This window comes from Salvia splendens, chromosome 1 (assembly GCF_004379255.2).
Source record: "Salvia splendens isolate huo1 chromosome 1, SspV2, whole genome shotgun sequence".
NCBI classification, from domain to species: domain Eukaryota; kingdom Viridiplantae; phylum Streptophyta; class Magnoliopsida; order Lamiales; family Lamiaceae; genus Salvia; species Salvia splendens.
The window spans coordinates 44411148-44432957 of record NC_056032.1 but is presented as its reverse complement, the minus strand read 5'-3'; the positions used below and the strand labels follow the sequence as shown (position 1 = coordinate 44432957).

General features: G+C 34.9%; 2 protein-coding genes across 2 annotated transcripts; both read left to right on the top strand.

Annotated features, from left to right (window-relative positions):
* Nucleotides 1-1035, top strand: LOC121792492. Its single transcript, XM_042190470.1, has one exon. It carries the CDS (start codon nt 1-3, stop codon nt 1033-1035), a length of 1035 nt encoding a protein of 344 aa, XP_042046404.1.
* A 14358-nt stretch (nt 1036-15393) lies between these two features.
* LOC121801459 (protein spinster-like) lies at nt 15394-18579 on the top strand. The gene is made up of 3 exons (XM_042200956.1): nt 15394-15868; nt 16788-17539; nt 17652-18579. Exons 1-3 carry the CDS (start codon nt 15581-15583, stop codon nt 18124-18126), a joined length of 1515 nt encoding a protein of 504 aa, XP_042056890.1. The 5' UTR covers nt 15394-15580; the 3' UTR covers nt 18127-18579.
* The last annotated feature ends 3231 nt before the right edge of the window (nt 18580-21810 follow it).

Below are 21810 nucleotides of genomic sequence, written 5' to 3'. Positions count from 1 at the left end.
ATGGATTCCGGCAATAGCGGGAGTATGCAGTCGTCAAGCGGCGGCGATGATCAGGAATTCGATTCCAGCTCCTCTTTCCTCACCGCTCCGAACAATTTCGGCGGAATTACCGCGCCGCAGTTTCTCTCTCATCAAAGCCCCAATTTCTTCGACCCTAATCTCACGCAGAGCCTCGATCACGCCGGGGGATACGCCAACGCCAACGTCAACGACGGCGATCTGATTTGGTCGAGGGGATTGAGATCGGAGAATCAATCCGTCGCGAATCTCGGGAATTCGGCGCGGCCGGCGCGGCCGCAGCAGGTTGCGGCGGCTCCGCCGCCGCCGCAGCAGGCGAGAAACCTTAAGAAGCGGACGCGAGCGTCGCGGCGGGCGCCGACGACGGTGCTCACCACTGACACCACCAATTTCAGGCAAATGGTGCAGGAGTTCACCGGCATCCCCGCCGCGCCGTTCTCCGGCGGTTCGCCGTACTCGCGGCGGCTCGATCTGTTCTCCGCCGCATCGGCGTTGAGATCCGCCGTGCATCTGGACGGCCTCGGGCCTCTCTACCCGCTTCGCCCCGCCGCGCATAAGATCCTCTCCCCGTTCTCCTCCTCCACCTCCGCCGCGCCGCCACCTCAATTTCTGAACTCCACAATGATCGACGCCATAGTTCCGACGATGATCGCAAACAACAACAACACCGCGTCCACATCGAACGTCAGTCCGAACAATTTCCAGCTCTACCAACACCACAGCATTATTACTCCACAAATGAATTTCTCGAATTTGAGCGGCTTCCTCAACCGCGACGGCGGCGCATCCGCCTCCTCCGCCGCGGCGCAACACGACGATCTGAGCATGTGGAAAAGCGGCGAAACGGTGAGGAATAACGATCCGATTCAACAAAATCTGCCTGAATTCAACAACAACAATATAAACAGCGGTGGATCGCAGAATTACAATTTGAATGTTGCAGAAAAAGGAATGGAGAATGCTGCTTCGTCCACTGCTGAAGGTACAGTTGCTTCATGGATTTGTCCTTCCGATTAAATCAATATTTTTTTTCTTTATTTGTAGATTAAGTTGAAGTAATTACGGATTAGTACGTTAATTAATATATTTGTATACATGGATATTTTTTTGGTTTTAATTTTATGATAGTACTGTTTATTATCACCCTTTACCGTGATTTTTGGGATTTTTTATAAATTTTTATTGATAATTGTAGTACTGTGATGCGGCTGCTTTACTGTTCTTTTAAATATCTCAAGGTCCAATTATTTATGAATATGTTTTTCGTATTAATTAATCTTTTGATACTGATAAGAAAGTGAAATGTAAGATGGATTAGAACACAAGAAGATGATGTTTTTGGAGCTTCAAATTTTCATAAATAAATAAATCTACTATTTTTCATTATCTTATTTTTTCTTCCCACCAACCCCCATTTGATAGAAAGGGATAAATTGGAGAATATACATAAAATAATGTGGGTTGTATTAGCTCGTGCCACGTCCAAATACAGTGTATTAGGACTGCGACAAAATTAATTTTCAAAGTCATTTTCAGATATTATAGTTTTAAATTGTTATGCAAGATAGCTAATTATAGATATAAATAAAGAAATAGGATTGGAAGTAACAGAGTTTTTACATTTTATTAGTTATTACTGCATATTTGTCATATTTGTAAATGACATTCTAATTTAAGTTTTATTAGATTTTTCAAATTTTGATTTAAAAGACGTCATCAACCTGAGACGATTTCGCCATTGCAAAATAAACTTTATTGTGGAGGTGTGTTTAAATCATCAGTTCAAGACAAAAATAATTATAGGCAAAAATAAATTCTGTATCCAATATCATTATAGGCAAAAATAATTATAGGAAAAATAAACTTACAATATCTTCACGCCGAAAGAAGTTCTAAATAATAATTACAACAAACTATTGAGATAAAATCAAATAACCACATATATCAATAAATATAAATAAAGTACTATTGATCAGATAACCACAAATGACAAACTTTCAAATTTTGCAGAGTCAACTATATATTTTCTACTAGAAGATATCAGCAAAATAAAAAATCATTTAATGAGTTTTATGTCATTTGGAGTAATCTTACAAAAGATAGTGAAGTGTGTATACATATCTTGCTTTTAATATAATAACCCATGCAAAATATAAATATATAATGATTTGAGAAACTTCTCATATCTTTATTTCGTTGTATATTTCACATATTGTACGTTGTAAATAATTTATATATGGAGTACTATATGATATAAATGAATGAACAGATTGATATATTTCAGTATTATACGGTTCCCATGCATTTATCAACCGTGGAAATAGGAGTATGTGATAATGTGTTACTATTTGATATTTATACTATGCAATTAAGATTATCAATAAATATCATACTTATTTGTGTGAACGTTGTCGCATCATTCTATAGACATGCTAATTTGATTCTCTTATATAAGTATATGTTACGAATAAAAGCGTCAAAATATATGCCCAAAAATAGAATATCAAATGTGGATATATACGAATGATGATTTTGAGCTAGACTGATAAATTAAATGTGGAAACTCATGTATTTCTAATTTCAGTTTCACAAAATCCTAAATCCTATAGATAACACCGAGAAAATTATTTTGGTGTATTTATAATTTATTTAATAAATTGGAATATTTTATAATCCAATATATGGGTGACATGAATTATGATTTTGAATGCGTTATGCAAACTTTTTTGTATAAATCATCGTGAATAAAAAGCATACTCATATCCAATTATTTACTACTTACTACTCTCCCCGTCTCATATCAAGTGATTGACTGCTTTTCGTCACATGTTTGAGGAAAATGAAAATAAATAGTTAAAGTGGAGAAAAAGTAAAATAATTAATATAATAATGTATATACGACTCTCTTCTACATATTTCTTACTTTACTTTCTCTCCACTTTAATTATTTATTATTATCTTCACAAAACAACGGCCAAAAAGAAATTAATCACTTGAGCTGGACGGAGAGTGTACTATTATTAAAAAAAGCATTAAATTTTCATGCATAAATTTAAATGACAAAAAAATATGGAAATATGACATCTGAAAATTGTAGCCTGGCATGTGCACTGCAATTTAATCATTATGTGTGCTGCACGAGTTTGTTGAAATTGATGTAAAAATGAGTGTGCAATTAATTACTCTAACTATGATGACAAATGATTACAACATATCTAGTCGGTAAAAAAGTTTAATAACTCTTTCCATCCACCCTAACAAGTCCACATTTTACATAACACAAATTTTTAAAAATATATAAAAAATAGATAGAAAAAAGTTAATCAAAAATAAATCATAATTTAATATATTAATTTTATAATAAAATATGAATGAAATATAGTTAGTGGAATCTAAGATCTATTATCAAAAAAAAAAAAAAATATAGAATATTTATTGGTGGACGGATGAAAATGATAAAATATGATGTTTATTAATGGACGGAGGGAGTAGAAGATAATTAACCAATCATTTTAGAAATTGTATATACGTACATTATTGCAATTGTTCATATTAATTTATGTGAAGCTTATATATTTTCATGTTCAAAGTTATATAATATCTACTATATCTGCATTCAAGCTGTGTTTAGCTCAATTTAATCTGCCAATAAAAGACAACCAATTGTAGCTACAAATTTATAAAATATACTGATACATATAAAATAGTAATTATAACTGTTATTGTTATTGTTATTATTATAAATATATAACAACATGTTTGGCTCCACATTTGTTTTTGTTATGAAAGTATGCAAAAGATCGATGATAACAACAACCATGCGGAAAAAGAAAGAACACTAGAGTTTTACGTGGTTCGATCGTAAGATCTACGTCCACGGCCAAAGGCAATATGATTCAGTATATTGAGAAATATGCAGAGATTTACAATTACTCAAGAACTCTCTCCAAGAACTCAACACCTCTAATCTAATTCTAAACCAAGAACTAATCAAGTGATAGTTTGGAGACTCTTTTCTTGAATATCGAAGTAGCTGATTAACTTTTCCAGATGCAGCCTTCGTCTGCTTTATATCAGTCCCTTCATCCTCCAACGGCTCTCTTGAGATGTTAGTTAACAAACCAGTTATAACTGTTCCAACGGCTACTTCCCGTTTCTTGGTTTGCATCAACATGCCGAAGTGCTGCATGATGCCGAGCTCAATAAAATGCCGAGCTCAATAAAATGCCGAGCTCAATAAAATCTTGAACGAGCTCAACCTCTAACAAATCTGCAGCTGTTGAGAATGACATTGATTTTAGCTTGCTGCATCCAACGGTGATTGTGAGATTATACTCCAACAAACTCCACCTTAATCTCAGAATCAACAATGAATCATAATCCTCTGACAAAAATCTCAAACTCATCACTCCACAAGTCCCACCAGCCCCAAGCAGTATTTAAACTTCATGGCTGGCAACGGCTTTGTCAACATATCAGCCGCATTATGCTCAGTAGATATTTTCACCATCTTGACTTCACCTCTCTGTATTTCATCCCTTATGAAGTGCATCCGCACATCTATGTGCTTACTTCTTTCGTGAAACACTTGGTGTTTGGCAAGGCATAAGGCGCTGCTGCTGTCACAGTTTATCTCCACTGTGTCTTGCTTCTCCCCAAAATCTTCTAGGATTCCCTTCAGCCATATTGCTTCTTTCACAGCCTCTGTCATTGCCATGTACTCAGCTTCCGTAGTAGATAAAGCAACCACATGTTGTAATCCAGATTTCCAGCTTATAGCAGTGCCATTTAGGGTGAACACATATCCAGTTTGAGATCTCCTATTATCTCTATTTGATGCATAATCAGAATCGCAAAACCCCACCAGTGCTCCACCTTGATCCTTACAATCTGCCTTGTACAACAGACCATAATCTGAAGCACCCTTCAAGTATCTGAGCAACCACTTCAATGCTATCCAATGCTCTCTCCCATGGTCTGACATAAAACGGCTAGTAACACTTATAGCCTGAGCCAAATCTGGTCTTGTGCATAGCATTGTGTACATTATGCTTCCTATGATGTTTGCATAAGGTATCTTGCTCAGCTCTTTCCTCTCTGAGTCATTCTTTGGTTTCTGATCCATGCTCAACTTAAAGTGAGCAGCCAATGGTGTAGAGACAGGTTTGAAGTCATCAGCCTGAAATTTCTTCAAAACTCTCTGGATGTAATTCCTCTGCAACAACCTGAGCTCTCTCTTTGGCCTATCCCTCAGTATATCCATGCCAAGGATTCTCCTTGCATTTCCAAGATCCTTCATTTCAAACTTGGATTCCAGTTCAGCCTTGATTCTCTCAATCACTCCCAGATCTGCTCCTGCCACAAGCATATCATCAACATACAAAAGTAGAAAAGCAATTGGTACACCATTCCTTTCTCTGATGTAAACACAGCTATCATACTGCGATTTTCTGAAACCAATACTCATCATATGCTCATCAAACTTGAGATACCACTGCCTACTACTTTGCTTCAATCCATACAAACTTCTCTTGAGCAAACACACTTTGTCTTCATTCCCAGCCTCCATGAACCCCTCGGGTTGATGCATATATATTGTTTCTTCAAGTTCACCATGCAAGAAGGCTGTCTTGACATCGAGTTGGTGTAACTCCCAATCATACTTTGCAACAAGAGCAAGCAATATCCTGATGGAACTGTGTTTTACAACCGGAGAGAACACATCATTATAATCAATCCCCTCTTCTTGAGTGAATCCTCTAGCAACAAGCCGTGCCTTAAATCTGACACTCTCAACTTCACCAACTTCAATCTTCATCTTGAAGATCCATTTGCAGCTAATAAGCTTTTGGGTCCCTGGATTCTTCACCAAAATCCAAGTATGGTTTTTGAGTAGTGACTGGATCTCTTCTCTCATAGCTGCAAGCCATTTCTCCTTTTCCTTACTCGACATAGCTTCAGCATAGGTGGATGGCTCTAAGCACTCCAATACCTCAGCAACACAGAGAGCAAAAAAACTCATCTCATAATCACTGAACCTGGCTGGCTTTCTGATCTCTCTTCTGTTTCTGTCCCTGGCTATAATATGTGATCTCTGATCATCATCAATCTGATCTCGTTGCTGGGGTTGCTGTGGACTTGAAGCTTTATGGGAACTTGAAGCTCCACCTCCATTCTGATCATCTGGATCACTAGGTGGTGGCTGGCCATGCTGAACTTCTTGATCAATAGATACTCTTTCACCCATCTGATCCTCAGTCTTCAAGAATGGCATATGATGCTCATGGAAGACCACATCTCGGCTCACAATTATCTTCTTGTTCCCCTCTTCAGTGCACCACAACCTGTACCCTTTTACTCCATGTTGGTACCCAACCATCACACATTTCTGAGCCCTTGCATCAAGCTTTCCCTGCTTGCAGTGGGCATATGCTCTACAACCGAACACCTTGAACTGATTGTACTCTCTATCTCCACCATACCATCTGACATCTGGGATTTCATTTCCTATAGCTGATGATGGAGAACTGTTAATTAGCACCGCAGCAGTACACACTGCCTCCCCCCAGAACATCTTTGGCAAGCCTGATGATAAAAGCATGCATCTGACTCTATCGAGGAGTGTTCGGTTCATTCTTTCAGCAACTCCGTTTTGTTGCGGATTAGCCGGGACTGTCCTATGCCTTTGTATCCCATTTGATTTGCAGAAAGACTCAAAATCTTCAGATAAGAACTCCAGCCCGTTATCAGTCCTCAAGCACTTGAGAGTGGTGGATTTCTTCAGCTTCATCTCTGTGCACCATTCTCTGAATTTTTCAAAAGCTTGTGACTTCTGCTTTAGGATGTATATCCAGACTTTTCTGCTATAATCATCTATTATCGACATGAAATACCTGCCTCCTCCCATAGAAGCAGGCTGAGCTGGACCCCATAAATCACAATGCGCATAGTCAAGAGGTAATTTGGAGGTGTGTTTACCAGCCTTGTATGGTAGCTTCTTGCTCTTTCCCAGAGCACAGTGTTCACATTCCTTGAACCTCTGATCACTTCCAGCCGGAATGACCCCTTTCTGGATCAGTTCTCTCATCCCACTTTCTCCAAGATGGCCGAGCCTCTTGTGCCACAGACTCATATCAGAGTCCTCTGCAAGATTCACTGAAGCAACAACAGTTTCTGCTACTAGATAGTATAAACTGTTTCTTCTCTCAGCAATCAGCAAGATTTTTCCATTAAGTGAGACATTCATATAGCCTTTCTCAGAAGAAAACCTGAAACCTCTAGATTCAAGCATGCCAAGTGAAATCAAATTCCTCTTAATCTCAGGAATGTACCTGACTTGAGTAAGCAGTTTTGTTGATCCATCATGAGCTCTCAATCTGATATCTCCAATGCCTTTGATGTAGCACATCTGATCATTCCCCAACATTACTGACCCGGTTGCCTCAGAAAGGTTTTCAAACCAAGCTTTGTTGGAACAAATATGGAAGCTGCACCCGGAGTCCATTATCCAAGAACTCTCTATCCCACCGCTCACCACATTCATGATCTGGGGTGGATCTGTGTCTTCTGCAAGATCAGCCTGATTTTGGGTAGCCTTCTCTTCGTTTTGCTTCCTTATCCACGAGTAGCAATCCCTTTTGAGATGCCCAGGTTTCTTGCAGTAATGACAGCTTCGCTTCTCCTCATTTTGCTTCTGATACTTAGGCTTTTGATTCTGATTGAATTTCTTTTTCTTGCCTTTGAAAGCCTTTACATTCAAGGCTTGACTGCCACTTCCTTCATTTGTCGTCGAAGAGTTCTTTTCCAGCTCCTTTGATCGAAGAGCACACTGAACTTCTTCATATGTGATGCCAGATTCTGCATTCCGGCCAAACAGCATTGCATCTTTAAGATGCTGGAATGTTTTGGGAAGAGCATTCAAGAGCAAGATGGCCTTGTCTTCATTCTTCATGGGGCCATCTACATTCTCCAAATCATCCAGATTCTTGCTGAAATCATCAATCTGCTCTGCGAAGGGTCGGTCTTCAAGAATCTTGTATGAAAAGAGGCGCTGCTTCATGTATAGGCGATTAGCAAGCGACTTGGTCATGTACAGCGCTTCGAGCTTCGTCCATACCCCATGCGCCGTGGTTTCCTTCGCAACCTCGCGCAACACCTTGTCCGTGAGATTGAGAATAATGGCGCTATGGGCTTTCTTGGCAATCTCAGCCTTCTTCCTCACGCTCTTCTCATCGAGATCTTCTTTTTCTTTCCCCTTCGGATCAATTGGCTCGATCGCTTCATCGAGCCCTTGCTGGATCAACAGAGCCTTCATCTTGATCTGCCACAGACCAAAGTCATTCTTCCCCGAGAATTTCTCCGCTTCGAACCTCGTCGTCGACATCGATATCAACTCCGATTGCGTTTCCCACAGACGGCGCCACTTGTTATGAAAGTATGCAAAAGATCGATGATAACAACAACCATGCGGAAAAAGAAAGAACACTAGAGTTTTACGTGGTTCGATCGTAAGATCTACGTCCACGGCCAAAGGCAATATGATTCAGTATATTGAGAAATATGCAGAGATTTACAATTACTCAAGAACTCTCTCCAAGAACTCAACACCTCTAATCTAATTCTAAACCAAGAACTAATCAAGTGATAGTTTGGAGACTCTTTTCTTGAATATCGAAGTAGCTGATTAACTTTTCCAGATGCAGCCTTCGTCTGCTTTATATCAGTCCCTTCATCCTCCAACGGCTCTCTTGAGATGTTAGTTAACAAACCAGTTATAACTGTTCCAACGGCTACTTCCCGTTTCTTGGTTTGCATCAACATGCCGAAGTGCTGCATGATGCCGAGCTCAATAAAATGCCGAGCTCAATAAAATGCCGAGCTCAATAAAATGCCGAGCTCAATAAAATCTTGAACGAGCTCAACCTCTAACAAATCTGCAGCTGTTGAGAATGACATTGATTTTAGCTTGCTGCATCCAACGGTGATTGTGAGATTATACTCCAACAGTTTTGTTTGCAACGTATGAGATTTTAGAGATCAAGCAATAAACAAATATTCTTGCAATTAAAAAACACTATGCCCCTTAAAGTGGAACATCATGTTCGCTTTTATCTTTATATATTTTTGATAAAGGCTTACCAATTCTCATGTGTCAATTTTCATATGTACAATATTGTTCAAATATTTATTTGTTTAAATACATGCGACGATATTACAAAAATAATGGTGGCCAATTATGCTAAATGACATTAATTAATATTCCATGCAAAAATAATGTCAACTATCATATTTATATTCTTCTATCTTCTTATCTTCCTTCTTTTATTTGAAGCTTTTTCACAGTTTGTTAGAGTAACAAATATTATGGTGGGGGGGGGGGGGGCATATAGTTAATAATTGAAGATACTAAACCTAAGATTCTCTAAAGATTGAATAAAATAAAGAAAAAATTTAGAAAAAAAGAGGATATAAAATGACATGAAATGAAAGATTAGACTATGATTACCGTGGAGAATTTGAAGAGATTTGGGGCCTCCCCAATTTTTGATAAGATATACACATAATTATTAATATATGGTGACATGTGACATGGTTTGGTGGGGCCCAACTTCTTGAGAAATAGAGAAAATTGGTGTAGCTTTTGCAATTATATATGAACGTTTCTCTCATTTTTTCAATTTTTCCCACTCTCTTTGCACGTGTGACATTTTCATTTTATATATGTTTTTGCAAAACCTAAATACTATTGATGGACCTCGTGTGCTGATCAACTTGACCGTTGTCCTTCACTTTTTTAGTTTTATTTTGTCCTATAATATTTTTATTTATCAATTATTCACCTTTTTTATTTTACATATTTTAATTGCTAAACATTAAAATGACAGGTATTATAAAAATTAATTTCTCTAACCAAAAAACTGAGAGTTCGAATCACCTCAATAGTGTGATTGTGAATTTTACATTAGTTTTAAATGAAATTGGTCTTATAAATGTGGTGAGGTTAAAAAAGGAATAGTGAAATTTATATGAAATAATTTGGCGAGGTTATAAAATTTATAAGTATATATATTACTAAAATATAAGGTGAATTAATTAGTTAGTGAAATTGATGGTTATTATTATTATTATTATTATTATTATTATTTACATATTTAGAATCCCCACTAAACATTTGTAGATCAAATCTGTAGGTAATAATTCAATTAAAAAATAAAACTAAGCTTTATAAGAACAAATGAGAATCTTTTGGGTCAATAATATAATGAATTTGACGTTCACGTTTGGGCACATATACATTAGTTAAATGCGAATGTTTTTCAACATATAGTGTGGAGTAAAAAACAATTATTAGACACATCAAAATCATATATATAGCTTAAATATTACGGTAAGTTGCAAGGAGTTAATTAATAACTCTTTGATGAGAATTTATAACTATTTAATTTCCTAACCAAAATAGTACAAAGTTGACATATTATATTTATCTATGCATCATATAACCTATTTTATTAACTTTAAAAAATATTATGAAACCCTAGTCCACTAACATTAAATTTAAGGTGCCATATCAAATTTATATAAATGCGAAAAAGAAATTTTCTATTTGATCATCAACCTAATTAAATTTTTTTATAATATATAAAAAATTATAATAAAGTGTAAATTGGAATTTTGAAGTATTATGGACTAGAAGAGTTGTACATTTTTAACATCCTCCAATTAAAGTTAGGGTAAAAGGTCATAAATGACATAGTAGTAAATAAAGATGGGCTATAAATGTTTAAGCTATTTACTATAGATTGAGTTTAAATTTGTTACCCCACAATTTTGATATTTTTAGTTGTGTCCCAATTGATGTATAGGTATAGCTCTCAAAATTTATCTTAGCATTATTAATGAATTCAGTAGCCAACTTTGTTAACTCCCATTAATTACCATGTCCAACGCAATTACTGTTACACATGTCAAATTTGAGTATGTTTGACAAAGAAATCTCAATTGTAAAATCTCAATAGTAAATTATGATGAGTAGAGGAGAAAATAAAAGGTCCAACATATTACATATATTCCTTTTAAAGCATCAATATATTAGTATTATTTTATAAACAAACACTCCATCAACTAGTCGGCACACGATTTATTCCAAAACGTGACATTGACAAATATAACTCCCAATTGTGTCTATCACCTATATTTGTAAACACAACATCATTTTAAACATGTAGAATTAATTAGTCACCATTTTTAAATTTGGGTGAAATTAAATAATCCTACTATTTTAATTCTAGGTTAGCAAGGAGGTCTTACGTGGCCAATAGAAGAATCCATGTTGACACGCCCCATGCCAAAAAGATGTCTTATTGTTAAAAATCAACATTTCAATTTCATAATTTTCTTGTTATAAAAAAAGTTGAATAGCTATGCCCATATATAAAATTCAAACTCAAACTCGAAATGTGTGAGCAAAACGAGAGTCAAATATATATGCCACGAGAAAATATCATTGAATATAATTACTAGATCTACATTAATGATGGAAATTGAAAACAAAACTTGTGGCATTTTAAATATAAATATAATTGTCGGTATTGGAAGGTCAAGATAGTGCAACGGCAGTTCCTAAAATCGAACTTAATGGGATCGTGATCACTATTAGCAAAATACAATGGTCGAAAACGATGTATCTTAAAGAAAATGTTATATAGCATATAAATGAAAATATGAGTATCTTTATTGCCTACATTTAATATTCCCGTCGAATTGCGATGTACCCACTATGTGATAATTTTCGTATATTTACCCAAATTTTATTTCTTACAGAACAATAATTTCATAACTAGGAACTCATTTTATATTAGCACACTATACACTCATTATTTTTTATAAACAAAATATATGGAGTCATACTATCATTACTAATGGGCCATTGTAATGGGTCAAACATCGTACGGTACATGAAAAGTCCAAAATGACGGCCCAAAATGGCATTGTCTGACTTTTTTCAATTTTAATTAGACAATAGTCACGTTTTCTTTGATGCGCAATTGTCACATAATGCAACTAGACTTTAGGACCACGCTTCTGTTTTTGTTTGCAATTAATATACAAGCAAAGTCGGTTATTTATTGGAAAAAATGAGGTTTGTGTTCGTATACATAAATGGCTTATTTTGTGTAAGGCGATTTTTTATTTTAAAAAAAATTATATGCTCGAATCGATAATCTTTCAATTGCTACTAGTATTAAGTAAGTAAAAACATGAGATGACATTTTCATTATAAATTAAATATTACTACTAGTAATTAACAATGTGTTTTCTATATCATTATTTAGTATCTATATATAGCAACGCAGTCAAAATCATATACTATTAAAATGGTAAAAAAAAATTCTAGAACAAAACCTAAGATAACCAAATTTTTATTAAAGGTACGGAATGGTAGAAAATTGAAAGTATTGATTCTATTGAACCGGTCGAAAAATAGAAACTCATATTTTGCGAAGTATATGTGATGCGCTATGATCGAGAAGGTCGAATATTATGTACGCACATATTGTGAAACAAGGAACAACATGACTCAACTAACAAGTACTACTACGTTAAAAACTTGAAATGTTGACCAATAACGCGGCAATTATCGTATTAAGGCGGAACAAGCACGCTGCATTGCGGGTGCCCTTAACACTTCACTTTTATTAGGAAGTGTAATTTAAAATTGCTATGCTACCAATTTCATTTAATTAGTACAAAAAATCATTTAATTACTTCTTTCGTTCCCTCATAGTTAAGTCGTTTTTTTCATTCTGGGAAGTTTCTTCATAGTTGAGTCATTTCCATATATAGTAACTTTTGTCTCTTTCTTACTTTACACTCTCTTACTTTATTTTCTCTACTTTATTCACTTTGTATTTTACTCTCTCTACTTTTTTCTCATTCTTACTTTTTTATCTATTTATTTAACACACTCAATATCCTTTTTTTTAAACCTCGTGCCCAAAAGTTTTGACTCAACTATGAGGGAACAGAGGGAATAGTATTTTTCTAGAAAAGTGAACTACATAAATGGTACCTGATTTTTATTTTATATCATTTTTTATACCTATAAATCACATTTTTGGTACCTGATGCAAATTTCACCCTAAAATACCCTCTAAATAAATTCATTTTTCCATTTGTGTCACAACGGGTATTTTGGGCATACACAAAACTAAGTACCAAAAGTGATATTATAATATCTTCTCTCATTCTTCTCACTCTTTATACTATTATTATTAATCAATATTAATATTATTATTTTGATGTTATAAATTAATAATTAATTTATTTTTTAATATCATTTAAATATACTTAATCATAATTATAGTTATAACTATATTTAATTATTATAATAGTATTATTGTTATAATAGTAAAAACTAGTAAGTAATTAATAAATAATAATTATTATTTTATATTAAATTAATAACTAATCAATATAGTCTTAATCAAAATTTAAAATTGTGAATTGTATTCATAATGATAAAGAGTTGAATATTTTTAGTTAGGTGTTTCAACCCTAAAATGAGTATAAATAATTTAATTAAATTTTGTGTTCGTATACATAAATGGCTTATTTTGTGTAAGGCGATTTTTTATTTTTAAAAAAATTATATGCTCGAATCGATAATCTTTCAATTGCTACTAGTATTAAGTAAGTAAAAACATGAGATGACATTTTCATTATAAATTAAATATTACTACTAGTAATTAACAATGTGTTTTCTATATCATTATTTAGTATCTATATATAGCAACGCAGTCAAAATCATATACTATTAAAATGGTAAAAAAAAAAATACTAGAACAAAACCTAAGATAACCAAACTTTTATTAAAGGTACTGAATGGTAGAAAATTGAAAGTATTGATTCTATTGAATCGATCGAAAAATAGAAACTCATATTTTGCGAAGTATATGTGATGCGCTATGATCGAGAAGGTCGAATATTATGTACGCACATATTGTGAAACAAGGAACAACATGACTCAACTAACAAGTACTACTACGTTAAAAACTTGAAATGCTGACCAATAATGCGGCAGTTATCGTATTCAAGAGGAACAAGTGCGAGACGCTGCATTGCGGGTGCCCTTACACTTCACTTTTATAAGAAGGAAGTGTACTTTAAAATTGCTATGCTACCAATTTCATTTAATTAGTACAAAAAATCATTTAATTACTCCCTTCGTTCCTTTATAATTGAGTCGTTTTTTTCATTTTGAGAAATTTCCTCATAGTTGAGTCATTTCCATAAATAGTAACTTTTGTCTCTTTCTTACTTTAGCCACTGTTACTTTATTTTCTCTACTTTATTCAGTTTCTATTTTACTCTCTCCACTTTTTTCTCATTCTTACTTTTTTATCTATTTATTTAACACACTGAACATCTTTTTTTTAAACTCCGTGCCCAAAAGTTTTGACTCAACTATGAGGGAACGGATGTAGTGGTATTTTTCTAGAATTGTGAACTACATAAATGGTACTTGATCTTTATTTTATATCGTTTTTTGTACCTATGAATCACATTTTTGGTACCTGATGCAATTTTCACCCCAAAATACCCTCTAAACAAATTCATTTTTCCATTCATTTTGGGCACGTATACATGATGTCGACCATGCTCTCCATGAACCACGTACGAGCCGGGGCTTTGATGATGTTGAAGCACGCTTGGAGAACCCCGAACGCCCTCTCCACATCTTTGCGAGCAGCCTCCTGCTTCTGCGCAAAAAGAGTTTGCTTTGGGTTCACAAGCCTGCTGCACGTCTTCCATTATTTGACGCATTTGCTCAAAAGGATCCATTAGTTTGATTAAATTTGGTAGAAGAAAAACAGAGTTGGTTTGAGATGAAAATTGGAGTGGAAATAGAGAGGATTTGAAAGGAATAGATGTGTGTTTGTGTGTGAAATGAGTATGAAATATGAGTATTTATAGAGTAAAATAATTAAAAAAATAAAAAAATTTGAAAAACGGCTATAAAACGGTAACATTACCGTTTGGATTTTAAATTTTTGTTTTTTTATATTTAAATTTGTTTTTTTTTTTAAAAAATGAATTATTGCGTCAGTGTGACGAATCCCACTCGCGGGCCAGCGAGTGGGCGTCACGCATGGTCTGGGAGCTCACCACGTCGCCTTGGCGCGTGGCGAGAAGTTGCGTTACGCGTCTCGGAGGGACGGAACGTGGGACGGGACGGAGCTCTGCAACGCGTCTCTCCGCCATCCCGTTCCCCCGTGACGGAACGCGGGATACCCGCCTGACGCGTTGCGGGTGCCCTAACTCTTTCTAGAAATATTTTACGAATTCAACATTTCGTGGCATTTGCCGCGTGGAATATTCCCGCCTTTCGTCACTCCATTTTGACTACCGACAACCAATCCGCCACCGCACCGCCACCGCCTTCCACCGCTGCTTCTTCCACAAATAACAAACTCCAATTCAACGCAATTACCATAAGCAGACAAATCTACAAGCAGATCATAAAATATCAAACCTAGAAGAAACATCCCCAAATTCGTGGAGGATGAAGGCAGGAACTCTGACGCTTGTGCTGGTGAATCTCGCCGGAATAATGGAAAGAGCTGACGAATCGCTGTTACCAGGAGTCTACAAAGAGGTCGGGGAAGCTCTTCATTCCGGCCCAACCGGCCTGGGCTTCCTCACTCTCTTCCGATCGATGGTGCAGGCAATTTGCTACCCTGTCGCCGCTTACTTGGCGGCTCGGCATAATCGGGCCCACGTCATCGCATACGGCGCATTCCTTTGGTCTTCCGCAACCTTCCTCGTCGCCTTCTCGTCCACCTTCTTTCAGGTTTTCGATGAATTCCTCGTTGATTTGCTATTGAATTACTTGAATTTAGGTTTTGTTGGTAAAATTGGGGATTGTTAGTTTGTGAATTGTGTTGCTGTTCCGGTCTTGTGATTGAAGTGTTAACTGTTGTGTGGAATTAATTGTTGGTGCAATCAGTATTATTCAGTTTCTGTAGCTCAACATATTTAAGTGTTTCATTGCATTTTAGGAAATTTTGTCAATGGAAACTTGCAAAGCAACGTGATTTCTTCTAAACATCTTGGAGCATTGAGATTTCTGTGAAATGAGAACCTGCTATAGAAGATTATATTGGTTGAGCAACAGAATTTCTCGCCTATAGGTATAGAAATGGTGTTTGGTTTATATATGTTGCCTGTGTCTCCATCAGTCTACGGCCTCTCTAGGAAGCTATGATGCTAAACTATGCTGTCGCAGCCCAAATTGGACAAACAAGTAGTGATTTTGGGTTACACGTGCATATGAGCGAGTTGCGGGCGTAAGAAACCGTTGCAAATTTTGATGGTACTTATCGACAAAGCTGTCTTAGTAGAAAAATCATGTGGACTAGGATAAGCTTCCAATGCTCGTGTAGACTAAAACCGAGTTTTGAGTTCTTTTATGCTGTATTGTTTTAGTGAATCATTTGATATTGTTTCTGTCAATGCTTCTTTAAACTTCTTCCATGATCAGTTTGAGTCAGTAGATGACGTGAAAATGATAGCTTGTGTCTCTATGCTGCAGTCCCCTTCTTGGCAATCTGAAGAAATAAAGTCTTGCAAAAAACGATTTGAGACTGAAGGACTTGTTCCGGTCTATCAGCTGTAATACTTCTTTGTTTAAATGCATTGCAAGCTGAGGAGTGCAGGGTGGGAGGGTAACCTTATAGAGATGTAATTAACCCGAAAAAATTTTCTGCCAGGTAGCAGTATCGAGAGCTTTGAACGGGATTGGCCTTGCCATTGTTGCACCGGCAATTCAGTCCCTCGTTGCTGATTCAACCGATGATTCTAGCCGTGGTACGGCTTTTGGGTGGCTTCAGCTCACCAGCAATCTTGGTTCGGTTATTGGTGGACTGCTCTCGTTATTGATAGCTCCAATTACTTTGATGGGAATCCCTGGCTGGAGGATTTCTTTTCACCTTGTTGGCATAGCCAGCGTCATTGTGGGTTTTCTAGTTTGGTTATTCGCCATTGACCCTCACTTTCCGAAAGGTGGCGCGAGCGCTAGTGATCAAGCGCCCCGCAAGTCCTTCAAATCGGATGTGAAGGACCTTGCTCAGGAAGCCAAATCAGTGATCGGGATCCCTTCCTTTCAAATTATAGTAGCTCAAGGTGTTATGGGTTCGTTTCCCTGGTCAGCTTTGTCGTTTGCTCCGATGTGGTTGGAACTAACTGGTTTCTCTCACGAGAAGACAGCTGCCCTCATGGGCACATTCATCGTGGCAAACTCCCTTGGTGGCGTATTCGGAGGCATGATGGGTGATTTCTTATCAAAGCGCCTCCCAGATTCTGGCCGGATAATATTGTCACAGATAAGCTCGGGATCTGGAATCCCTCTCTCTGCAATTGTTTTGCTAGCAGTGCCTAACAATCCGTCTACTGTGCTCGTACATGGTATTGTCATGTTTATTACGGGTTTCTGCATATCTTGGAATGCAGCTGCCACGAACAAGTAAGACATTCAAGAAACTTTCTTTTTCATTGTGAGGCAAGTATTGAGCTTGCATTTCGTTCACATTATCGTTCTATGATGTTGAATATCATAATGACTTAGCCATAAACAGTTCAATTTTTGCAGAAATAGTCCCAGAGAAATCTCGAACAAGCATCTACGCATTAGACAGATCCTTTGAGTCCGTATTTTCATCATTCGCTCCTCCCACAGTCGGACTACTGGCTCAATACGCCTATGGATATAAGCCCATCATTCCAGAAGGTTCAGATGGCATCTCTACTGATAGAGAAAACGCTGCATCTTTGGCCAAGGCTCTTTTTGCTGCAATAGCTCTCCCAATGGCTTTGTGTTGCGTCATATACACTTTCCTGTATCGAACTTACCCAAAAGACAGAGATCGTGCCCGGTTGAAAGCTATCATGGAGTCGGAGATTCAGCTGATGGATTCCGAATCTTTACAAGCTGGAGGAGACCATGTTCAGATTGAATCTGGTGAAACAAGGGAGCTCAATCTTGATGGAAAAATCATTCTGTTGCCTTTTGAAGACTACAGTGATGAAAGAAGACTACTTGTTACCCAATAATACATCGTTGTACAGGACCGCTCTCTCATATTGACTGTACAGATAAATTTGATCCTCAAAGCGCTGGCATCGTACGCGCACCATCAACTGTTCCTGCATTCGGCGGGTAAGTTCTTGCTTGACCACATAACCGGTATTTTAGCTTCGATGCTCTTTAATGTGATGCCAATGAAGAAACCTTAGTAATGACTGGAATAGCGATGAATCTGTGTTATGAATTTAATTTTGTTACATTTTATCAGTGGCTCCTAACCGAGTTGGATAATGGTTGCGGGTAGATTGGTCAAAACCAGTCCAATCCAATTTTTTATCGGATTGGGCTCGACTGGTAGTATTTAGGTCCGTGTTCAATCGGGAACCCTCTGTTCGACTTGAGCTGTCAAAACTGGTCTGGCTCGGTTTTGGATGGGACTGGGAAATTCTTGCGTTGATTGATGCAAAATTCAAAGCTAATACATTGGTCGGATCATTCATGTAAAATTGAATTGCAATATACGAAAGATGAAATCTTTTTGTTGATTCCTTAAAAAAAAATGTTTTCTTGGTTAGCTAGAGCCTAGATGAAAATTGTGTTGAGCATAAAAGAATAAAATAAATATGGAGAAGTGTACAATAATTTATGTGCTGTTAGCGACAAAAAAAAAACAGCTGGAATGTAAAGCTAAACATAATCTAAGAAGCAAAAATCTTTCGGAAAAAAAATTAGAATACTTATTACTATGTGAAAGACTTAAAACTCAATGGCATACATATATAATACATCCCAATAATGTATTTTTGGAAAACTCATTAAAATAGCTTTATTACTATCTAAAATGACTCTTTATTAATTGTGCCACGATAAATACTTAAACAATTTGGTCATGAATGTATAAAACAACAAATTGTAAGAGAAATAAAATTATTACTACTACTACTACTACCTAAAATTATTGCTTTATTATGGAATCCGATTATAACTGTTGAAATCACCGAGTACTGTTAAAATATTGTTAGTGTCATTTTTTTGCAAGTATTATATCCGTATACAGAACAATGTCTTTTGATAATACTCATATGTAAGTCGTTTTTTTATATAGACAAGACAATTGGAAAAAATTAAAATTTTGTGATTGAATTCATTTGCATATATAAGGATATATTGGTAGTAAAAATTGATCATACTTCATGATTTAAATAATACTAATTCCCTTGTTTTATCAAAAAATTGGAATACCAAAATTCCCTTAATCAAGGCAAAAGTGGAAGTTGAAAGGATGAGGTATTTATGGCTTTATATAGGATTCTCATTTGTTGTGTGTGAGCCAAGTTAGCTAAGCTTGCATTGCAAAAGAAGTTGATATAATCATAACCCCCCACGTGTATTGTTGCACCCTTTTCAGCCCATCCCACTTTCTCTTTTCTTCTTTTCAATACTTCAATTTTTTTATTTATAAAAAAATAACTAACAAATTTTGCAATGAATCACAATATCAATTAATTTTCTACACATATTAGAGTTGAACTTAGAGTTTAATGACTATTTGACCTTTAATTGTGATTTGTTAATTCAGTGGGAACGTTACTTTAAGGATTGATAATTGATATAGTCTTCTTCATAAATGAAAAATAGTGGTATTCTAATGCTGTAGAAAAATAGTGGTATTCTAAAGCTGTTGATTACAAGCGTTCCTAATTAGATTAATAAATTCTATAATAGACTAATAGTACTATAGTTTAACTAAGATGTATTTTAATGAAATTTTAATCTTTCTGCGCACTTTCGGGAAATATTCATGTGGTCATTTTTTACAATTGTCAGATAAATAATTAATAGGCACTTTTGTCGAAATTCAGTGCTAGGCTGCTAGTCGAGAATGTTCCATAACATTGCTTTTCATATGCAATTTTTGTATGTGACGAATAATAATTACTAATCGAGCGAACTACATAAATGGTACCGATCTTTATTTTATATCGTTTTTAATACCTATAAATCACATTTTTTATACCTGATGCAATTTTCACTCCAAAATGCACTCTAAACAAATACATTTTTCCATTTATGTCATTAAGGTTATTTTGGGTATACACAAAAATAAGTACCAAAAGTGATATTATAATATCTTCTCTCATTCTTCTCACTCTTTATACTATTATTATTAATCAATATTAATATTATTTTGATGTTATAGATTAATAATTAATTTATTTTTTAATATCATTCAAGTATACTTAATTATAATTATAGTTATAATTATATTTAATTATTGTAATAATATTATTGTTATAATACTAAAAACTAATTGTAATTAATAAATAATTATAGTATAATTATTTAAATTATGAATCACATAATATTATATAATAATAATAATAATTATTTTATATTAAATTAATAACTAATCAATATAGTCTTAATAAAAATTCAAAATTGTGAGTTTTATTCATAATGATATTAAGAGTTGAATGCTTTTAATTGGTTGTTTCAACCCTAAAATGAGTATAAAATAGTTCAATGAAAAATATTTAATTGAATTAATTATTTTAAATAATTCATTTAATTAGGTGTTTTGTTCTTGATTTATATTATGAATGCATTTAGATGTATGTATAAAACACTCTAAAGAAAGAAGAAAAAGAAGAGAATAAAAAAGAGGAAATATAAACTAAGGAGAAAAAGAAAGAAGAAATGAAGATAAAATACTAAAAAGAAAGAAGAAAATGAAGTAAAAAGAAAGAAGAAGAAACTAAAGAAGAAAAAAAAGAAATAAGAAATGAAGAAAAAAATAATCACATGTTTGGTAGTATTATTTAATGAAAATTTTCAAAAATATCCTCCATAAAAAAAAACACATATTTGGTACCTAGGGTTATTTTTGTCACTGGGTACCAAAAACGATATAAAATAAAGATCAGGTACCATTTGCGTGCGAAAGTGAAAGATCAGATACCATTTATGTAGTTCACTCTTACTAATTTAATTTTATGTTCATTCACTTTTTAATTTCCAATTTAACCTCAAGTGCATTGTATGTGGAGCTATTATCATTCTATAATATCTACTACGAAAGGAAATATTCAAATACATTGTACACATATAATTAGCTTCCAAATACATTGTATACATATAATTAGCTTCCAAATACTTGTGTTTGTTTTTCCCCTAAAAAGAAAGACGAGATAAAAACCCATAACTTCATTTGTCATATATGTGTCATTGTGAGATTTCATTAATTTTACTATAAAAAATTTAACCTATAGTTGGTTTTCTTATGTAGTATGTGATCTAGTCTATTGGGCTTATGATAAATTTGTTGCTTAGCGGCAAACGACCGTTCTTATTATGGTGAGCATTCGGATCTATTTTTTTTTTATCAAAACTAAAATTGATCGAAAAATTCAAATGTTCAGATAATATAAATCCTATCGATCTGAAACATTCAATAATAAAAATTCAAAATTTTCGATTTTCTATAGGTTCGAATCATAAAATTACTCCATATATTTTATTTAATGCAATATTTAAATAAAGTGTTATATAAAATATAATTTGCGTTCTAGGAATTTTTTTTGGTTTAAAAAAAAGCAAACCGCATCATACCAGAAGTCTGAATTTTGAATAAATATAAATTAGATCCGAAAGTTTGAAAACCCGAACCATTCTTTGATTTGCTTCAATTTAATTCAATTCACTTATTTGGA